At 40.9% G+C, this 18,127-nt stretch overlaps 1 protein-coding gene across 2 annotated transcripts in view; it reads right to left on the bottom strand.

Annotated features, from left to right (window-relative positions):
• LOC101862999 overlaps positions 1-15,733 on the bottom strand; it is a 20,402-nt gene extending 4,669 nt beyond the window's left edge. The window contains exons 1-5 of one of the 2 annotated variants that reach the window (XM_005091628.3): positions 15,619-15,733; positions 10,584-10,736; positions 3,766-6,266; positions 3,153-3,321; positions 161-214 (exon numbers count right to left, since the gene is read on the bottom strand). In XM_005091628.3, the coding sequence (XP_005091685.1) occupies positions 161-214; positions 3,153-3,321; positions 3,766-6,266; positions 10,584-10,644 (2,785 nt within the window). In that variant the 5' untranslated portion in view covers positions 10,645-10,736; positions 15,619-15,733. Of the gene's footprint in view, positions 1-160; positions 215-3,152; positions 3,322-3,765; positions 6,267-10,583; positions 10,737-15,353; positions 15,588-15,618 lie in introns of those variants that run through there. The other variant, XM_005091629.3, reaches the window with a different exon arrangement.
• Positions 15,734-18,127: the final 2,394 nt, after the last annotated feature.

Below are 18,127 nucleotides of genomic sequence, written 5' to 3' on the forward strand. Positions count from 1 at the left end.
AGAGAGAGAAAGAGACAGAGAGAGAGAGGGAAGAGTCAGAGGGGGTCAAGAGAGTGGGAAAAATAGAAAGAAAGAGAAAGGCATGCAGAGAGTGAAAGATAAAAAGAAAGAGAGCCACACATGACCGTCCTATCCCTTGCGACGAGAAAACCCGACTCACCACCGGCCATGGGATTGACCTGCATCTCCGACATTGACGAGGCGTGAGCCGGTACTGTGGATGGAGAGAGGAAATACCGCAGACTAGTATGACCTCATCGGGTTGCAAGTGCTACTACAACAAAACTTTTAGTTTTTGTAAGTGTTTAACGGCACTTGCAACACAATAATGTCATAGAAGTGCCGAAGGTTAGAGGTGTTACAAGAGAGTGACAAACACAGAAAAGAAGGATGGGAGATAAAATACGATAGATGTTTGAGACGAAAGAAGAAGCAAACCACACCAGAGCACCCGCCAACCACCCACTACAAGAGAGTAACAAACACAAAAAAAGGAGGATAGATTAAGGACAACAGATGTTTGATAGGAAAGAAGAAGCAAACCACACCAGAGCACCTACCAGCCACCCACTAAAACGAAACTAAAAACGATCTTTTATCCCCCCTAATCTCTGACTTTTCATGGCAGGTTCTTAGGAAAACTCCTATTTTTCGTCATGGAAGGATTCGACAGGTCTGACATGATACGAGGACTCCACAGGAAAAACGGGCGTAGTCACAAACTGGAAATCGTTTAGTCTTTTTAGCTTTAGTAAAGGATTTACCGCGCTCGCAACTGCATAAGGTCATATGAGTGCCAAGGGGAGGATGTCAACAGAGAAGTCCTTACAGTTACAGGGAATCAGGCTTACTCTGTTCACCCCTCTAGCTTCAACAACACAAAGTCTGCTTCGACTATCAAGTCACCCAGGAAATAGTGTGTCACAAGAGTGTGACAAACATGCAAAATGACGATGGTAAGGATGAGGAAAGAAAAAAGCAGTTCCCTGTTGCACTTCAGGCACAGTTATGAGCATGACTTTTATGAATTAGCACATTTACAATTACAATTCTACTGTGCATACGAACTCAAGATGTTAATGTCCCTCCCCCCCCCCCCCCTTTGGAAATGGCCTAATGACACTCCAATAGGTAGCACCACCCGGGTGGGGGTGGGGGGTCTGAAAATTGTGAGGGTGTCAATTTTAACACTTTGCCCCCCACTGGACGTGATGGTGTGAATGTAGCAACAAAAACATTGTAGCAATGATTTCGTTTTTGACATACGCACTCATTAAAGTTAAATTTCCTTTCTGGATGGTTTGTGTGGCCTTTGAGGTCAAACATCAGTTTGTACACAACGATTGGAGAAAATCTTTGTTGAAAAATGTCAAGAGGACCTAGCACGAGGGCTGCTTTACTCTTACGCCATGATGAAAATTCGGGTGATGAATGAGCTAGATCTAATGTTTTAAGTTCCAATTCTAATTCCTTTTTTGGTGAACATGTGACCATCACTTTTAAATTTCTCAGTGCGATGAAATTTTAATAATGGTTGGGGTATTTTTGCAGAGATACAGGTTTCACTAATGTACCGCATCTGCATCCTGGTCCGTGCAGACAAGTGTTGGACACTCTGCACGCTGTGAGGATGTCTTTTTTTTTTCCCTTGCCCATTTCTATGAGATTGACGACATTTGATTGGTAGAAAAAAGTGCATATGATTGTGTCCAATAGTGTATTACATGCATACTTAGTATATCAATTAACTGTAATAGCGGATAGTGATTCCAGGATTACAGATGTAAGTCATTGATCTGAGAGCGGTGGTGATTTTAGAATTAATAGTGGTGATGAGTGATGATGAGGGATTGCGTTTAAGTAATGTTAGTGTTAGTCCTATCTTCCTCTGCTCCAATGAGTCACGAGGGACGTGGGCACCCTCTATCCCGTTCCCTACTGGAACCATCTTTGCGTCACCATGAAGTTCCGAAATGGTGGGCTCAGTCTCTGCTAAGGTGACATCGTTAGTGTTGGCCTATTCTATCGGGCCAAGACAAGTGTAGAGAGGAGCTAAGTGGGAAGACAGTATAGTGGCAGGTATGTTGGGGGTATTTGTAAGCGGGTTGTAGATAGCAAGTTTGCAGATTATGATCTTTAAAATTGCAGCATTTTACTCCCTGATCCTTTGCCCCGAGTATTCTTTTCGAGTCCAATTGAGCTTGAAGAGATTCTGACACAGAATCCTCGAACCCAAGTCGACAGGGCACAATTTACACAAAATATTGTATCCCTTCGCCTCAGGGGGAGCGATGCTGTGAGGATGTCAATTTTAAAAGCTTGTGGACTCATAACTTCACATCAGTTCGATTGGTGGTTTATTGTTACGTTTGTTGAGTGGGAAATCTAACAACACTAATCAAACCAACAGTCGAACAGAAATACAGCTGAGTCAACAAGTGTTCAATTGATACCCTCACGATTTTCAGTTTGTGACTATGCCCGTTTTTTCCCGTGGACTAATCGTATAATATCACACAATATCAAATCTCTCCATGAACAAAAACAGGGAGTTTCCCTACCAACCCACCATGAAATGTCAGAGATTCCGGGGAAAAAAAATCTTTTTAGTTTAGTTTTAGTAGCACTTGCAAAACGATATGGTCAAATAAATGCTGAAGATTAGAGGGGTTACAAGAGAGTTACAAACACAACAAAGGAGGAGAGATAAGGATGATAAATGTTTGATAGGAGAGAAGGAGCTAACCCACACCAGAGCACCTGCCAAACAACCCCAAAAAGAAATTGGCGTCTCCAAAACCCAAGTATATTCAGATTACTTTACGGCCTGGACATGGCACAAACACACGCAAATAAAAATGTGTCTTCTTACGTGATCTATAATAAGCTAAAGCAAACATTACAAATAAACCCAAATAAACCTGTGTATTTTCTTATCATATAAGATAAGTTCCATACGACTAATGGAAACAAAATCAACAATATAAAAATTGGATTTTACACAAATCCAATCAGATTTCTTCTTCCATAGGCAAAGGGGGAGAGGAGGGGGGTGGGGAGTGGAAGAAGGGAGGTGGAATTAGATAAAGGAGGGAGGGAGATGTCTAAAACCAGAAGCACATCTCTTCTTACCTAACTGGTTCTCCTCTTACCTGGTTGGTTCATCTTGATGCCCGCGCCAGCCCCCGAACCCATGTCTGCCTCGTAGTGGTCGTAGCGGGCAGCGCCCGTGCCGCCCGACTTGTCCGTCCACTCCAGGAAGACTTCGTTGTACACGGGCGACTCGGACTGGAGGGGGGTCACTCCGTACTGTTCCAGGCCCTGGGTGGGTGAAAAAGACAGGCACAGTTTATTTTTCTTTCACTGATTCAGCCAACAGATAATTTTGACTCGGGATGCAAAAAATTTGTGACTGCTTCGTGACCTCAGAGGCAGTCTCACTAAAAATTAATACAAAGAAATATCTAAATTAGATAAAACCCTATGTATGGCATACAGAAATGTTCAGAATACAAAATACTAATCAATGAAAACAGATAAAAAGGTTGAAATGTAAGTATTTTTTTTAGTTTTAGTGGAGGTTTTACGGCGCAACTGCATAATGTCATATGAGCACCAAGGGGTGGATGTCAACAGAGAAGTCCTTACAGGGAATCAGTTTTGCAGTGCAGTACCTTATCCCGCCTCTTAATTATAAGCTAATTGTGTTGATAAAGGGCATTAAACTTTAAACTTACCATTTCACCATTTTTTTCTTCACAGTACCTTTATCAGCTGTGACGCCACATTCTTTGTCTCCTGATGCTGCTGCACAGGGGGCGGGACATTGACGTTGGCGTTGAACGTCTTCCCTTGACCCGCATGTCTCTTCTGATGTGCCAGCATGTCTCCCTGCTGCCGGAACCTCTGGCCGCAAACTTTACACGCGTACGGTTTTTCCCCTGTGTGTATACGGTAGTGACCCTGTAGATAGTCTTTTCGCCGAAAGCGCTGGTGGCAAACGTCGCACTCGAAGGGCTTTTCCCCTGAGTGGATTTTTTTGTGCGAGGCTAGCGAGGTTGGGTAGCGGAAGCTTTTGTTGCATACTTTACAGATGTAGGGCTTTTCGCCCGTATGAACCCGCGCGTGATAGTTCAGCATTTCTTTTGTTTTGAAAACCTTACTGCACGTTTCACACGTAAAACGTTTGATTTTCTTCCCGCTCTTTGTGAAAGCTTGTGTCCCCATCAACAAAGCGGCGGCTTCCTCCGCCTTCTTCTTCACGTGCACCCTGTAGTAGTGAGTCTTGAGGTCCTGCGAGCGGCCGTACGCAGATCCACACACATCGCAGATGAACTGATTAGACGAATGGTTTTCCTTCTTGTGTTTGGTCAGTCGTGCCAGGCTGGAGAACTCTGTGTGGCACACGTTGCAGTTGAAGATTTTCTCCCCTGTGTGTACGGTCATGTGAAGTTTGAGCTGTCTTTTCGATTTTGTGGATTTCCCGCAAACTTCGCAGACGAAGATCTCCGCGGGACCAGGAGCGCGGCCAAACTCGTCCTTGACGTGGAGAAGTTTGTGTTTCTTCAGTGCGAACGGGTTGGCCAGGTTGAGGTGGCAGATGTCGCACTGGTACATGTTCTCCTTCATGTGGAGAATCATGTGATGTTTCAGACGCTCGCCCCGCTTGAAGAAAGCCCCGCAGATCTCACAGTTGGCCGATTTGTACGATCTCGGCGTGCGGACAGAGGGTTTGGACTTGAGGACCAGCGTCTTTCCTTCGTAGTCGCATTTAACACTTTCATGCTCGGCGTGCTTGTGGGCAAATAACTGCTTCTTGCGCATGAACTTGACGCTACACAAACTGCAGGTGAAGGTGAAGTCGTAAGGGTTAACCAAACTGCTGCTGAACACAACTGCTCCGCTGTCTGACTCACCCTGCTGCCCCTGTTTACTCCCACCCGAGACTGGAACCCCAACGGCCCGTGACATAATCACATTTTTCTGCATGTCGTAGTACAAATGTTCTGACAGATGAGACCTCAAGGCCGCCTCCTTGAGAAACTTTTCCCCGCACACCACGCACTTTCCCACCTTTTTTGAACTGGTACCTTTACGTTTCTTTGGAGCCGCCGCCTTCCGTCTCCGCTTCACAACTTTAGGTTCCTCATCTTCAGTGGCATCAGAATCGACATTTTCATCTTCATCTTCAGTCGCATCAGAGTCCAGACCTTTCTGCTCCTCTTCCTCCGTTGCATCAGAATCTACAGCTTTTTCTTCTTCGTCTTCGGTCGCATCAGAATCTACAGCCTTTTCCTCTTCATCTTCAGTGGCATCCGAATCAACATCCTTCTCCTTCTGCCCCTCATCTTCACTCTGATTAGACTCGGCATCTGAGCTTTCTTTCTCCTCGCTTAGCGTCGACTCCGTAAAATTTCTGTCGATTCTCTGGCGCTGCGAAGACTCAGCAGTGACAATTTCCTGTTCTTCGACCTGCGGGGACCCGGCTTCAATTCTTCGACTCGCATCACTTTGACTCAACCCAGCAACCCCACCCTCACTCATATTTAACTCCGCAACCGATATTTTCCTCTCCTCAAGTTCGTCTGCTTGGGCAACCAAAGTATTCTTGGACTCAAACTGGTTTGGTTCTGCGACCAAATTATTCTTCTCCTCAATCTGATCCGTTTCCGTGATCACAGGCTTCCTCTCCAAACACTGCCCAGCCACAAAAGAGGTGTAACTCTCCTCTGAAGGTCCCGGCATGTCTGACAGGGCAGCGGTCTGTTTGTTGTTGCTGCTGTCGTTGTAGAGGTCGGCAGACGCGTTGTACAGACTGGAGGCGTAGCTCGACAGCTCGTGGAGACTGGAAGTAGCGCCCGACGCCACCAGCGAGGAGTGAGCGTTCAGCGAGGGACCGTAGTGAGCATACGGATTGTTATGAAGCAGCAGGCCGGGAGGAGGAGGGGGAGGAAGGGGAGGAAGAGGAGGGGGAGGACTCTCAAAATGACCACTGCCAAGCCCCTGACCACCACCAACGACGACAATGTCACCGACACTACCACCACCACCGCCCATGTCACTTCCGCCGGAGGTGCTCATGTGACTGGTCATGTCAGGAGGACGGTGCCCGCCCACCAGTGGGAGCGCCGAGTGGTCGAATCCTCTGGCAAACGCAGCCGGGCCGTACGGGGGTAAGCTACGCCAGTTCCATTTCTTCAGGCACTCGATGTGCTGTGAGTCTGGACCACCTGTGTCCGGGGGACGGGGGGAGAACTGGTCAATGTCTGGGGAAAGGGTGGGGAGGGAGGAGTAATGAAAATTAAACAAATTTTTTATACACATATATTATATATATATATAAGTACACAATTATTTCCTGAACAGTGAAACTATCATTAGACACAGAAGAAATGCCCGGTATCTCGATAGGGGGACATAATGTACACAATCTAAGATATGCAGACAACACAGTCCTAATAGCATGAGATGAAGAACACCTACAGGATTTATTAAATGTCATCGTACAAGAGAGTGACAACATGGGCCTAAGCCTAAGCATCAAGAAAACTGAAACAATGGTGATAAGCAGAAAAACTCCAACCCCAACATGCAATATCAAAATCAATGATACCACCCTCAAACAAGTACAACATTCTAAATATTTGGGGACCATTATATCATCAGATGGGAGATGTCACACCGAAATTAAAAGCCGCATTTGCCAAGCAAAAGCAATCTTCCACAAAATGAAACATGCAAACATCAATCCAATCTGTCACTGGAAACAAGAAAAAGAGTACAGAAAAGTTACATTGAGCCAATCCTACTATATGGGTGCCAAGCACGGACAATCAATAAACAGCTGGAAAGAACAATTGAGGCGACAGAGTTGTGGTTCATAAGACACATGCTGCGTATCCCATGGACATCTACAAAAACAAAAGAAGTCTTGGTTGAGGCAAATTGCAGACGACAGCTGGCTTGTGATGATATGAAAGCCACAGGCATTGGACACACAATGCGGAAAGAAGCATAGGAGAATACTGTAAAAACAGGCGAGTTTGATAGAAAGAGAGGCAGAGGCAGACAGAGGGAAAAGATACTGGATAAGTTGACAATATGGCTTGGAGCTGCAAGAACAGACACCATTGCTGCTACGCAAGACAGAGTGAAGTGGAGGTCCGTGATCGCCCACGCCAGTCGGCAAGGCACCGGATGATGATAACACAATAATTATGAGGGAGAGGGAGCCAGAAACGAAGAAAATAAACCGTAAAAAAATTTAAAAGATTGTACAATAATGATAAAATAATATTCACATCAAACATCACGGGGGAGGGGAAGGGGAATGGGATAGGAAGACAAGTGAAAAATCAAATAATATTAACAGATTCTCTCCATTCGGCAGCTGACAACGGCTCTCGGTTCTCCCGCTATCGCCATTCGACCGCTGTAAGCGGCTTCAAATTTGAGCCAAATCCGAAACAAATGTGCACTTTTTAACATAGTTCCTACTTTTTAAGTAGTCGAAAGGAAGTAGAACTTGAAAACAAACCTGGCCTCAATCTCTGAGCACCAAAATCAATCGAAACTTCGAGAAATTCTTGCAAACATCATTGTTTTGTTGTTGCTATGAAGGCACTACATAAGGGTGAACGACATGGAGCCTGGTATTATTAAAAGGCCCTTCAGTGAAAAATTGTTGACTAACTTTGTGAAATTCTTGCATAAATGTGTGCTAGGGTGATATCTCTACAATTTTGTGTTGATTCACCACATTCCTCTATTGATTCCCATCCATTTGGTACATGACAATACATATTAGAGTAACTGTAAGTTAGAGTCTCACAGTAATGTATTAAATAGATGCACCCCGGGTTAAAAATTGAACAGGGAAAAATAACTCTGTGTAGAACCAGAAAAAAGAAATATATGGAATCAGTTAAACAATACTGACAGTGCATATAATATCGAACTTGTTTGACAGGAAAAAAGGAGCAAATCACACCTTAGAGCACCCGTAACACTGACACATCGAAAAGCATAGAGAATAACAAAAATGAAAATGATAATAATATAATAATAATGATTTGATAATAATAATAATAATAATAATAATAATAATATTAATAATAATTATAACAATTTACAACAGAAATAACATCCATGCTCTATAGCATGTTCTATTCACTTTGAAGATAATGTAGCAAGGTTCAAACTCAGGATTTTAAGTCTTTGGGGCTACAAGTGTCTGAGCCCCACCATCCCATTGTGCCCCCTCTGCACCTTATATAAAACTTACAAGGCTTATTCCCTTATTTATTTTCTGCGATAAAATCATGTTCATTATTTTAGATTGAAAGATATATATATTATATATATATATATATATATATATATATATATATATATATATATATATATATATATATATATATATATATATATATATATTAAAAATGCAACACTTAGTTCGCATAGTCTGAACACGTTTGTATCAAATGAATATAGATTAAAAGAAGTTTTTTTTAAAGTGTATTCAATTTCCAACAAATGTGAACCATTTTTTATCACAAAAGTAAATGATTTCGATACATTGTCCTCCTTCTCTCTGGGTACCCCCATAAGACAAATTTGCAGATAAACACAAATCGAAGCTTAATAAAGATCTCTTACCCTTAGTAAGTTGTATGGCCACCATAAACATTTGAACAGACCAAAACGCTTCTTCACATGGATTTTATAACATAGTCAGTGTTTTGTTGAGAAATACTGTCCCACTTTCGTGGCAGTGTGATCTTTCAAAAACTGCAGATTCGCAAATCAGCACACACTTTGCGGTTCAGTTTATCCCATACATGCGCTGTTGGAGACATGTTGGGTACATTCACTGGCCAGTCCATGACACTCATGTTATGATCTTCCAGAAACTGTATTGTTTGTTAAATGGACAGTGTAAGGGCAGGAGTGTCATGTAGAATGACTGAGAGATTCTGATTATTGCTTTGTGCTGTTTCACACCCTGAAGACGGCGCTGTTGTCGCGACTTCGTTAATTGCAGTCTTAAATAAGGCGTTCTTGATTTAAGTCTGGTACTTACTGCTCCGCACCTCACACTGATGAAAGAAACATTTTTACGCACCCCACACATGCCTTGAGCTGCTACTTTTGAGAAACGAAATGATTTCGCATATGCGACAGCAAAATCAGCCTCTCTTGAACACGGCTGGTCACTCAACACTGTCCTATTCTTTGCCCGTCTCGGACATTTCAAGTGTTCTAAAATCTTTTGTATAAGTCGAGAACAATACATGCACTGCATTTTACTGTATTGCTGCTTCTCAGGCACAATTTCTGCCACGAAAAAGGAGGAAGAGAAAGTTGCGATCAGCTTTGTTAAGTTGACGAATTTTGAAACTAAAGAAATAAAATAAAATGATTGAAAAAGATTGAAAAAAAGCTAGGCCTTTTGTTTGGAAAGAGCTACGGGTCATTTTTTAGGTAAATAATGTTGTATTAGTTTATAATATAGCAACTAATGAACACATTTTACTAAAGCATAGTTTACTTTATTGTGATGAAAAGTACTCTTTAAATAGCACAATTCGTTCATGGGTTTGTGGATTAACAACTGCTCACTACTTGAGTCTCCAAAAATCGTGAAGATCAGAGCATATTAGGCTTTTTCATAACTTTTTGAAAACGTTGAGTTTTTAATGGCGTTCAGTATATATACATAGTATCACGTGAAAGCTTTCTTGTACTCAGATAAACTTTATTGTTTCTAAGGCATTTACATATTATGTTCTCAGCCATCATTCCATAAAAACCTCAGCCTTTTTTGTAGGTTTTTGAGAAAATTTAAAGAGAAAGAAGAACCATAGCTTGAGCACTCGTTACTCAGTCACTTTAGAGAAACTGTAAACAGAACGAAATCATATTGTGACATTCTCCTTGATGATTTTATTTGAAGAAGAAGGCTTTATCTGGAAACCTCTAGAAATTGATTTGATTGACTGTAGAATGACACTTAATAAGGAATTATTTGGGCTACACACCTTTTTTATTTAAAAAACACATTCTTTCATGGAATTTTACTGAAAAATGTAGATCAAAGGTACAAAAAATGTGTGTAGTATCCAAGGCCAAGGACACCTCATATTTGGAAGTCACCAAAGTCAGGCGGTTATTTTCTCCTAGAAATTTAATTCATTTTCTGACACCAACAGATCCCCATCTCCTTCAATTGCAAATATATCAACTTTTCTTTTAAAGATAGATGGGAAACTTTTTCACCAAAAGCAAGGCAAATGAACAGACTAATAACCACATATGCTTAAAAATTGACCAGTGCCTGGTTCCACCATGTCATAACTCATATGTTTACAAAGCGGTAGAAACCGGCCTGAAATCAACGTTTTTTAGTACAATTTGCATGGAAATGTGTTATTATACATGGACATATATGATAAAAGGTGTGAGACAAAAAATAAAAATTCGATAAAAGTAGCCAAATTGGTAGAAAAATGCCTGTTTCTTCGATTTCATTATCTTGTCGAGAGCCAGATTTCATCACGATGCCTCAACATACGGTCACTTACCCGGCTGAGCCTGCTGGTGAGATGTGGTCGGCACATACTCCTTGTCCCCCATACCTTCCATGAGGGATGACGTCTCAGAGACTTGAGATCAACACGTGTTTCTACGATCATCCATCTACCTCAGACTCAGACTGGTCGGAGGCGGATCACGACCTGATCGGGAAGATGACAAATAGAGCTGTACCACCATAATAATAAAACTGCTTTTTTATTTGGTAATTGTTTCATGGTACTGACACTGCACAGGTCATATGAGCGTGTGGGACACATAATAAGCATTCTCAGTTCGTTAGGAATTAAACAGGGACCACTCATCTCACTTACGATTTGTGTATGAGTTCTGGGTGGGGCTTAAGGATTATGAGGGACCACACGCTTACCTCACCAGCAGCAGAAAATCTGTGACAGAAACATGCCGCTTGTTCTCCGAGAGGTGGCGACCCATGTGTCTGTTTTACCATAGCACTCAGTCCTCCTTGTCTGATCACATTTAATTTTATTGTCACCCTTGCACAATAACCACAAAAAGAGAAAAAAAAAAAGAAAGAAAAAAAAAAACAGCGGAAACAACATAACAACAGCAACAACATCTCGCTGACAGTAATGCCAAACTGAAAACAGCGTTGCCAGGTCCAGGTTGCCAAATTACATGAAAGTGCGTGCGCCCAGATAAAACTCATCACAAAAGACCCTCCGATATCCCACATGCGGACTAAGGAAATATACAGTGCAATTTCCTTTAAACGAGAGGCTCAAATTAAGTCCCGCAGTGACCAGTCACTACTGGCAAAAATCAGTACCGGTCACTTCTCTGGGCCGTGGGCCTACATACAAAATATCGGACCCAATCTGTCCATTGTGCAGCGAGGAGCCCCAAGATTTGAAGCACTGGCTGCAGAGAGGCCCCGCCACAGAACTGCGGTGGTGGCATCTCTTTGGGGAGGATTCAGGGAGGTTGGACTGCCTCACCCTCTACCCAAGAGAGGCGGTGGCCCTGGTAAAGAGAACGCTCTTAAGTAAGGGCTCCAAACATTTCGAACGGATAGGCTACCACACACACACAGCAACAACAAGAATGCGGCTATATCATTCCTGCCTAAGACGACCACCTGTCTTACATGGCCATTTTTCTCCTTGACCATGGGTGGCCGTCTTACAATGGTTCAACTGTAGATCTATAATAATTATATGACTATTATGTTTCTTTGTTTTTATACAAAACCGTGAGAGGAAATCTTAGTTATAAGTCAAATAAAAACGATTCATTTGCAATGCCTAAAGTATTCGAAGTGACTTTTATTTCTCCGAACGCTCGAGAAAATAAAGTTGAACTCTATTTCTCTAAATGGTTTCTGATCTCTAGATTTTTTGGTTATTTGCGAGATTTAGGAGTCATCCTTTCATTCTGCCATTCTGCGAGGACTGGGAAAAAGCATTTTTTGCATCGAATTCAATTTCTAGAGCTAAAGATTTTTAAACGTCTGAATATTCAGATACTTCAGTTGTGGTTGGGGCAACGTTCCCGGACTATACTTCATTTGAAAATACCTTCAAAAGGTAGGACTAAGTTACTTCAAGAAAATGACTGCTTGACCTTGGCAGTAACCTATTTTGCATTTAAATTTTAGTCACCCAGTAAAAACTAAAATCTTTCATATGTAAAAAAAAAATCTCTTTTCAGACAAAACCAAAAGGTGCCTTACTGTACTGACTTGCATATTTTAAACATGAATAATTACTAGATCTACATCTAATGAGACCTCTGCGTACTCAACAGGTTTGAGTCGATAGGGTCAAACCTAGATCTAAGTACGGCTAGACTCTCAGGCTAGCCGTAGGCTTTAAGTATGGCTAGCCACTTCGTAATAGTAATAGATTTAGATCTAGATCTAGCCTACTAGGGTGATCTTGTAGTTCCGTTCGTTAAAGTCCACCACCCATATCCAGAGCAGAAATCCGGAAGTCTTGATGGCCAAATAGGCAACACAAAGAACAGGGATGCAACCTAACACCAAAACATCAAATTAGATTCTAATGGCTATGGTAAAAAAAATTCAGGGGGGCATGCCCCCTGAACCCCCACCCCCCTCCATATAATAAAGTTAGGTGAAGCCCACCTGAAAGGTAGCGTCAATTGCCACCGAGTGACGCGGTGGCAATTGACAAAAATTGACTTTTTGTCAATTGCCACTGAGTGAAGCGGTGTCGAGTCTGAAAACAACACTATCTTTAGCATTATACATAATGTAGCAATGACCACGAAAAACGTTTTTTTGACAGAAAGTGTTTGCAAATAGGTGCATTTTGTAGCTCTATCTCCATAGAGCATGGAATTTTTTGAATTTTTGAAATCCATCAATAAACAAAAAAGTTACGAATTTTTTAATCAATTAATTTTTTGTACACTTTTATAATGAAAAAACCCCCAAAATATGGGACGTTCTTTGATGAGTTTTGAGACAATATTCGCCATAACTGGCTCATTTCTCAGAGTATTTAAATGAAACTTGACAACCCAGTACATTTTCTAGTGCAGAATCTAGTCCTGCTTTCAGAATTTTCATAGCTATCCTACTTTTAGAGTTTTGAAGACGTTTATAATATAAGGTAAAAATGTGGCGGTTTTCGGTGCGTTTTGAGACAATATTTGTCATAAGTCGCCTATTTTTTGGAGTATGTAAATGAAACTTGGCAGTCTAGTACAGTTTTTAATGCAGAATCTAGTCATGCTGTCAAATGTTTAATATCTATCATACATTTTGAGTTGTAAAGACATTAACAGGTAAAAAAGTGGCATTCTTTACAGATTTACAAAGATTATCAGTCATATCTTCTCCCAAAGTCATGATATTTGAATGGAACTTGGCAACATAAGAGGTTCCTCCTTGCCAAGCAATGCTCTGGATCAATTTGTCATAAAAAATGTAAGAGAACTGGATTTATTAGTCTAATAAATCCAGTTCTCTACTAGTAAAAGCATGCATACTTTGTAATAGAAAATAAGATCGTCTCTGTGTATCAGTGTTGGTCAGTGTCCTATTGTGTGGTAGATTAAGATGCGTTTAGATAATATAGTTTACAAGTCATGGGAATATTTCGCATCATGTTTAGGCTACAACTCATACTACAAAAATGTAATATTTACCCCCCCCCCCCCCCCCTCTCTCTCTCTCTCTCTCTCTCTCTCTCTCTCTCTCTCTCTCTCTCTCTCTCTCTCTCTCTCTCTCTCTCTCTCTATCTCTCTCTCTCACTCTTTCAAGCGCACGCACACATACACACATGCACGCGCACGCACTCACGCACTGAACGATATCAATGTATAAACGGGACTATCTTCCCAGACTGGACTAAATAAGTACCGTACTCTTTAATAACAATCTTTTTTTAATGCCTCACTTTTCTAAACAGAGCACACAGGACGAGTCCAAGTGTGTGCTTTCCCCAGAGGGAGGAATAGGCTTTCATTATTTAACGCAAACACAATGCCATACCACTTCTCAAGATATTTTTGCTTTTCTGTTTCTATTCTTCTGTCATGCAATCAAGCAAATAAAAATGACTACATCTATTGTATTGTGACTAAAATGCAAGTTATCAAGGCCCCCGTTTAGTTTTCAAGTATCCTTCACCCCTTTCCGGTTCACGCGGGACCTCGTTTGTAGCGCCCGATGGCGGATGACGTCAGTCAGTGGAAATTTCCCAGCCGACGGTCGTTCACCCAGTACGCGCAAACGGCAATGTTGCTTTTTCCCTTAGTTACTCCCACATTTTTAAAGATTACGCAAAAACCGCTAAACACAGAAGCATGAAATTTTAAGGGACCCGAATAAAGAAAAATGGTGAACAACGTATCAGTCAGTTTGACAACTCACAGCTCCGAAAAATCTTCAAAGCGCACCACATATACCACTTTCGCAAACATTTTCGACTACTTCTTGGATGGGTACAATGTTGTCAAACTGCATACTACAAGATTGACCTCTTTTCTGATTGGCTGCCAAGTTTCATTCATATCTATTCACGAGAAGCGGAGTGAGAGCGAGTTGAAGACTTTTGATTCCATAGACCAGCGCACAATTCATTACGTAGATCTACGTCAAGGCTAGCTTATTTGTAATAATGATCAGTTGCCGGGGGGAAAAAGACTGACGCTTATGCGACGTTCAAAGCCCGGACCGATAGATCTACCGGTCCAAGATTCTCCATTGAGTATGATTGAGAGATTCATGTAAAAACGGGAAAATTATGAATTCCTAAGGTTGAGACATAGGCAAAGTCAGTCCACTGGTCACTGGTCCGGTATTCTTCAATCTTACCATTCAGGGTCTCTGGCGTTCAGCTTTGTTTGGACTTTACTACGAATGAAACTACAAAATCGCCACCTGTGACCTAGATCTAGATCTAGATCTAGCCTTTTTACTTAGATCTATCATGAAATAGATCTCTAGATTCTAGATATCTAGAATTCTAGATATCTAGATCTAGATCTAGATCTAGATCTAGTGAATTGAATTGTAGGCTAACTGATCATAAATCCATCTTCATCTAGACTCTAGATCTAGATCATCTAATATCTAGATCTAGAATCTAGAGTCTAGATAGATCTTGGCCCCAGCCTCTAGACTCTAGATTTAGATGTCTAGATCTAGAGTAGTCTAGATTATTCTATCCAAACAATTAATAAATTCAACCCAAAAATATAGCCTAAACAATACAATCATAACATAAGCACTTCATATTTTAGTTAACTGATTGTTAACCTTTACTAACCGATAAGTAACCGCCTTAAGAAAATCGGGGATTAGGATTGAACTGGAATCGTATTGAAAATGTAGGAAGTGAAGCGAGACTGGGAGGTGAAGGGTCGTCAAAACTCAAAACAAACATCATCCTCTGCTGCTGGCTCCATCTGACTCTCATTCTGATCCTGTGCCCTGTGCATTGCCGAAACTGAAGCAGTTTGGGTTCACACCAACTCCACAAACAAATTGTGCAACGCAGCTGGGCCCCTGAAAAACCAAAAACACTTACTTACTTTACTTCACATAGCCTGAAGAAACTGATTGCAAGGCCTAGATTATTTATGAATCCAATTTTTCTTTTGACAAGAACGACAGTCCATAAGAGTAAAAAGAATTAGATCGGGAACAGGAAGCTCATTTACACACGTACGCGTAATAATCTTCGACGCTAAAGAATTTATATCTGGTACTTTAAAATACTGGAAGACAAAAACAACGAAATTAGTGTTGGGAGAAAAAAAAATTCCCAAAACAAGTTATAAATGAATTATTCTTTCTTTCTCCTAAACAGACTGTTTTATTCTTTTTGAGTAACTTTAAAACACAGCAGACTTTTAAAAGACTTTATTTCAATTGTGGGTTTGATATTGTTAGGTTTAGAGGATTTATTTTGGCTGAACTGGGACCTCGGTATTTGGCCAACTGACGGACGCACTGCGTCGACAAGAGGACATTGGAGGGGATGGGGGGAGACGCCCCTAAATCTTACGCCCTAGGCCGAGGCCAATTTATACCAGCAAATTTTCAATACGCAGATCAATACGATTTACGCTTTTTCACTAGCTATTAGAATAGCAGAAAGGAGTAAAACATTCAGACTATCCTCACTATATATATATATATATATATATATATATATGTATATATATATATATATATATATATATATATATATATATATAAATAATATATATACAGAGCTGGTAGTAACGGAGTACAAGTACTCTGGTACTTGTACTTACGTTACAATTTTCGGTACTTTTGCTGTACTCCGGTACATTTTTTAAACCAGTATTTTTACTGTACTCTGATACTTTTTATAAAAGTACTTATGAGTATTTTTAAAGTACATTTTGAGTACTTTGGAAGCTTAATGAAAGGGTAAGTGCTAGCATTTCTGATCATAATTTACGGAACAAACACCCGGGCGGGCACAGCCGATCAACCAAGAGTTAAAAGTTGAGATCAAAGAACGGCCCGTCGCGTCAAAGATCAGCCAATATCGTGAATGTGATCACAAGCGTTGTAAAACTCCATGAAACGGTACAGTGTTTGCTCCAGACGGGATCACACCGAGGTGTGAACTGACCGATGCGTTTCTTTTCCCCAAACATCGCACTCGCATCTGACCTCACCACCTAAACTTACATCATACTCACTGGGTGGATAGGGCCTACAAGTTCGCTCCAGGCGGGATCACATCAAACTGTGAACTCTTCCCTGACCATTGAAAGCAGTTTTTCTCTATTCTCCCGAATTTGCGTGACAGCCTGAATTTTATTTGGTGTGGTCACAACGTAATGGTGCGTAACGACAAAGGCGGTTTGGGGGGGGGGGGGGGAGGGGGGACTCTATCAGAGATGGAAAGCTAAAATTGTTGGGACAGGTGAAGGGGAGGGGCAACTGGATAGACGTAGATAAAGATCTCAAGACTCATGATTGGCTAATGAGTGTATATATATTATTTATGGCATGGGTCTTGCCACTGTGATTGGTCATGAAGGTTGACCACTCTTTGATAGCCATATGTCATAAATCCACCCAGGGGTCACGTCAGTTCATGGGTCACTGTAGATTCTTCCTTGGCTTCGTCGGCTAAGATCCCATATTATCCTTGCTTCCGAGCACTGGGATCTTAGGCAGAGACTACAGTAGTAGAGAATCTTCGGTTACACTGCACTTACTAGACTCTAAGAAACTACAATATTGTATTTTGGTTTGTCGTGGACGCCGTGGACTACACAGTGTTACCAAAATCTGTCAGATCACTATTATCAATTGAAACTGAAACTGTGTTCTCAATGGGTATCTAACAATTTTTTAGGCTGCCTAAATTTCTTTTCAACTTTGTGTTTTTTTTCTTAAGGCTACATTATTGATTCCTTGAGGATTTGTTAATGAAGAATTCAATGCACTTTTCCATTTCTATGCTGGCCATTTTCATCAATTTTATGTTTTCTTAAGAGCAACTTTGTATCTACTTTTTCCAATTTGGATACTTTTTCTGTAGAACTTTCCGACCTCTTGGACTGACTTACATTTGATCACATTGTCTTGCTCAAACAAGTTCTGTTCATAATATCACTTACCCGCAAGTTGCGTCTGTTCGTTTAGGTTGGGTTTTTTTTCAATTTCACGGACCATTTCCACCTTTGTTTAGTGCGTACATTGTATATTCAAATGCTTTGTATACTGTTTACATTTTTTAGTAATAAATAGCCTAATTTGTCAAATATACTGGATATGATATTTAATATGATGTTTTGTTTAAGCGCTGAAGTGTTTTAGCATATTAGCAGAAAGCACTCAAAATGTACTCAAAAGTACTTTTTCAAAAAGTACTTGTACTCAAGTACATTTCACAGGAAAGTACTTTTACTGTACTAAAGTGCATTTTTTAGATTGTACTTAAATTTGTACTTAAGCATTTTTTCAAAAGTACTTTAACAGCTCTGTATATATATATAGCAGAAAGCACTCAAAATGTACTCAAAAGTACTTTTTTAAAAAGTACTTGTACTT

The sequence above is a fragment of the Aplysia californica genome, unplaced genomic scaffold, assembly GCF_000002075.1.
Source record: "Aplysia californica isolate F4 #8 unplaced genomic scaffold, AplCal3.0 scaffold00033, whole genome shotgun sequence".
Taxonomy (NCBI): domain Eukaryota; kingdom Metazoa; phylum Mollusca; class Gastropoda; order Aplysiida; family Aplysiidae; genus Aplysia; species Aplysia californica.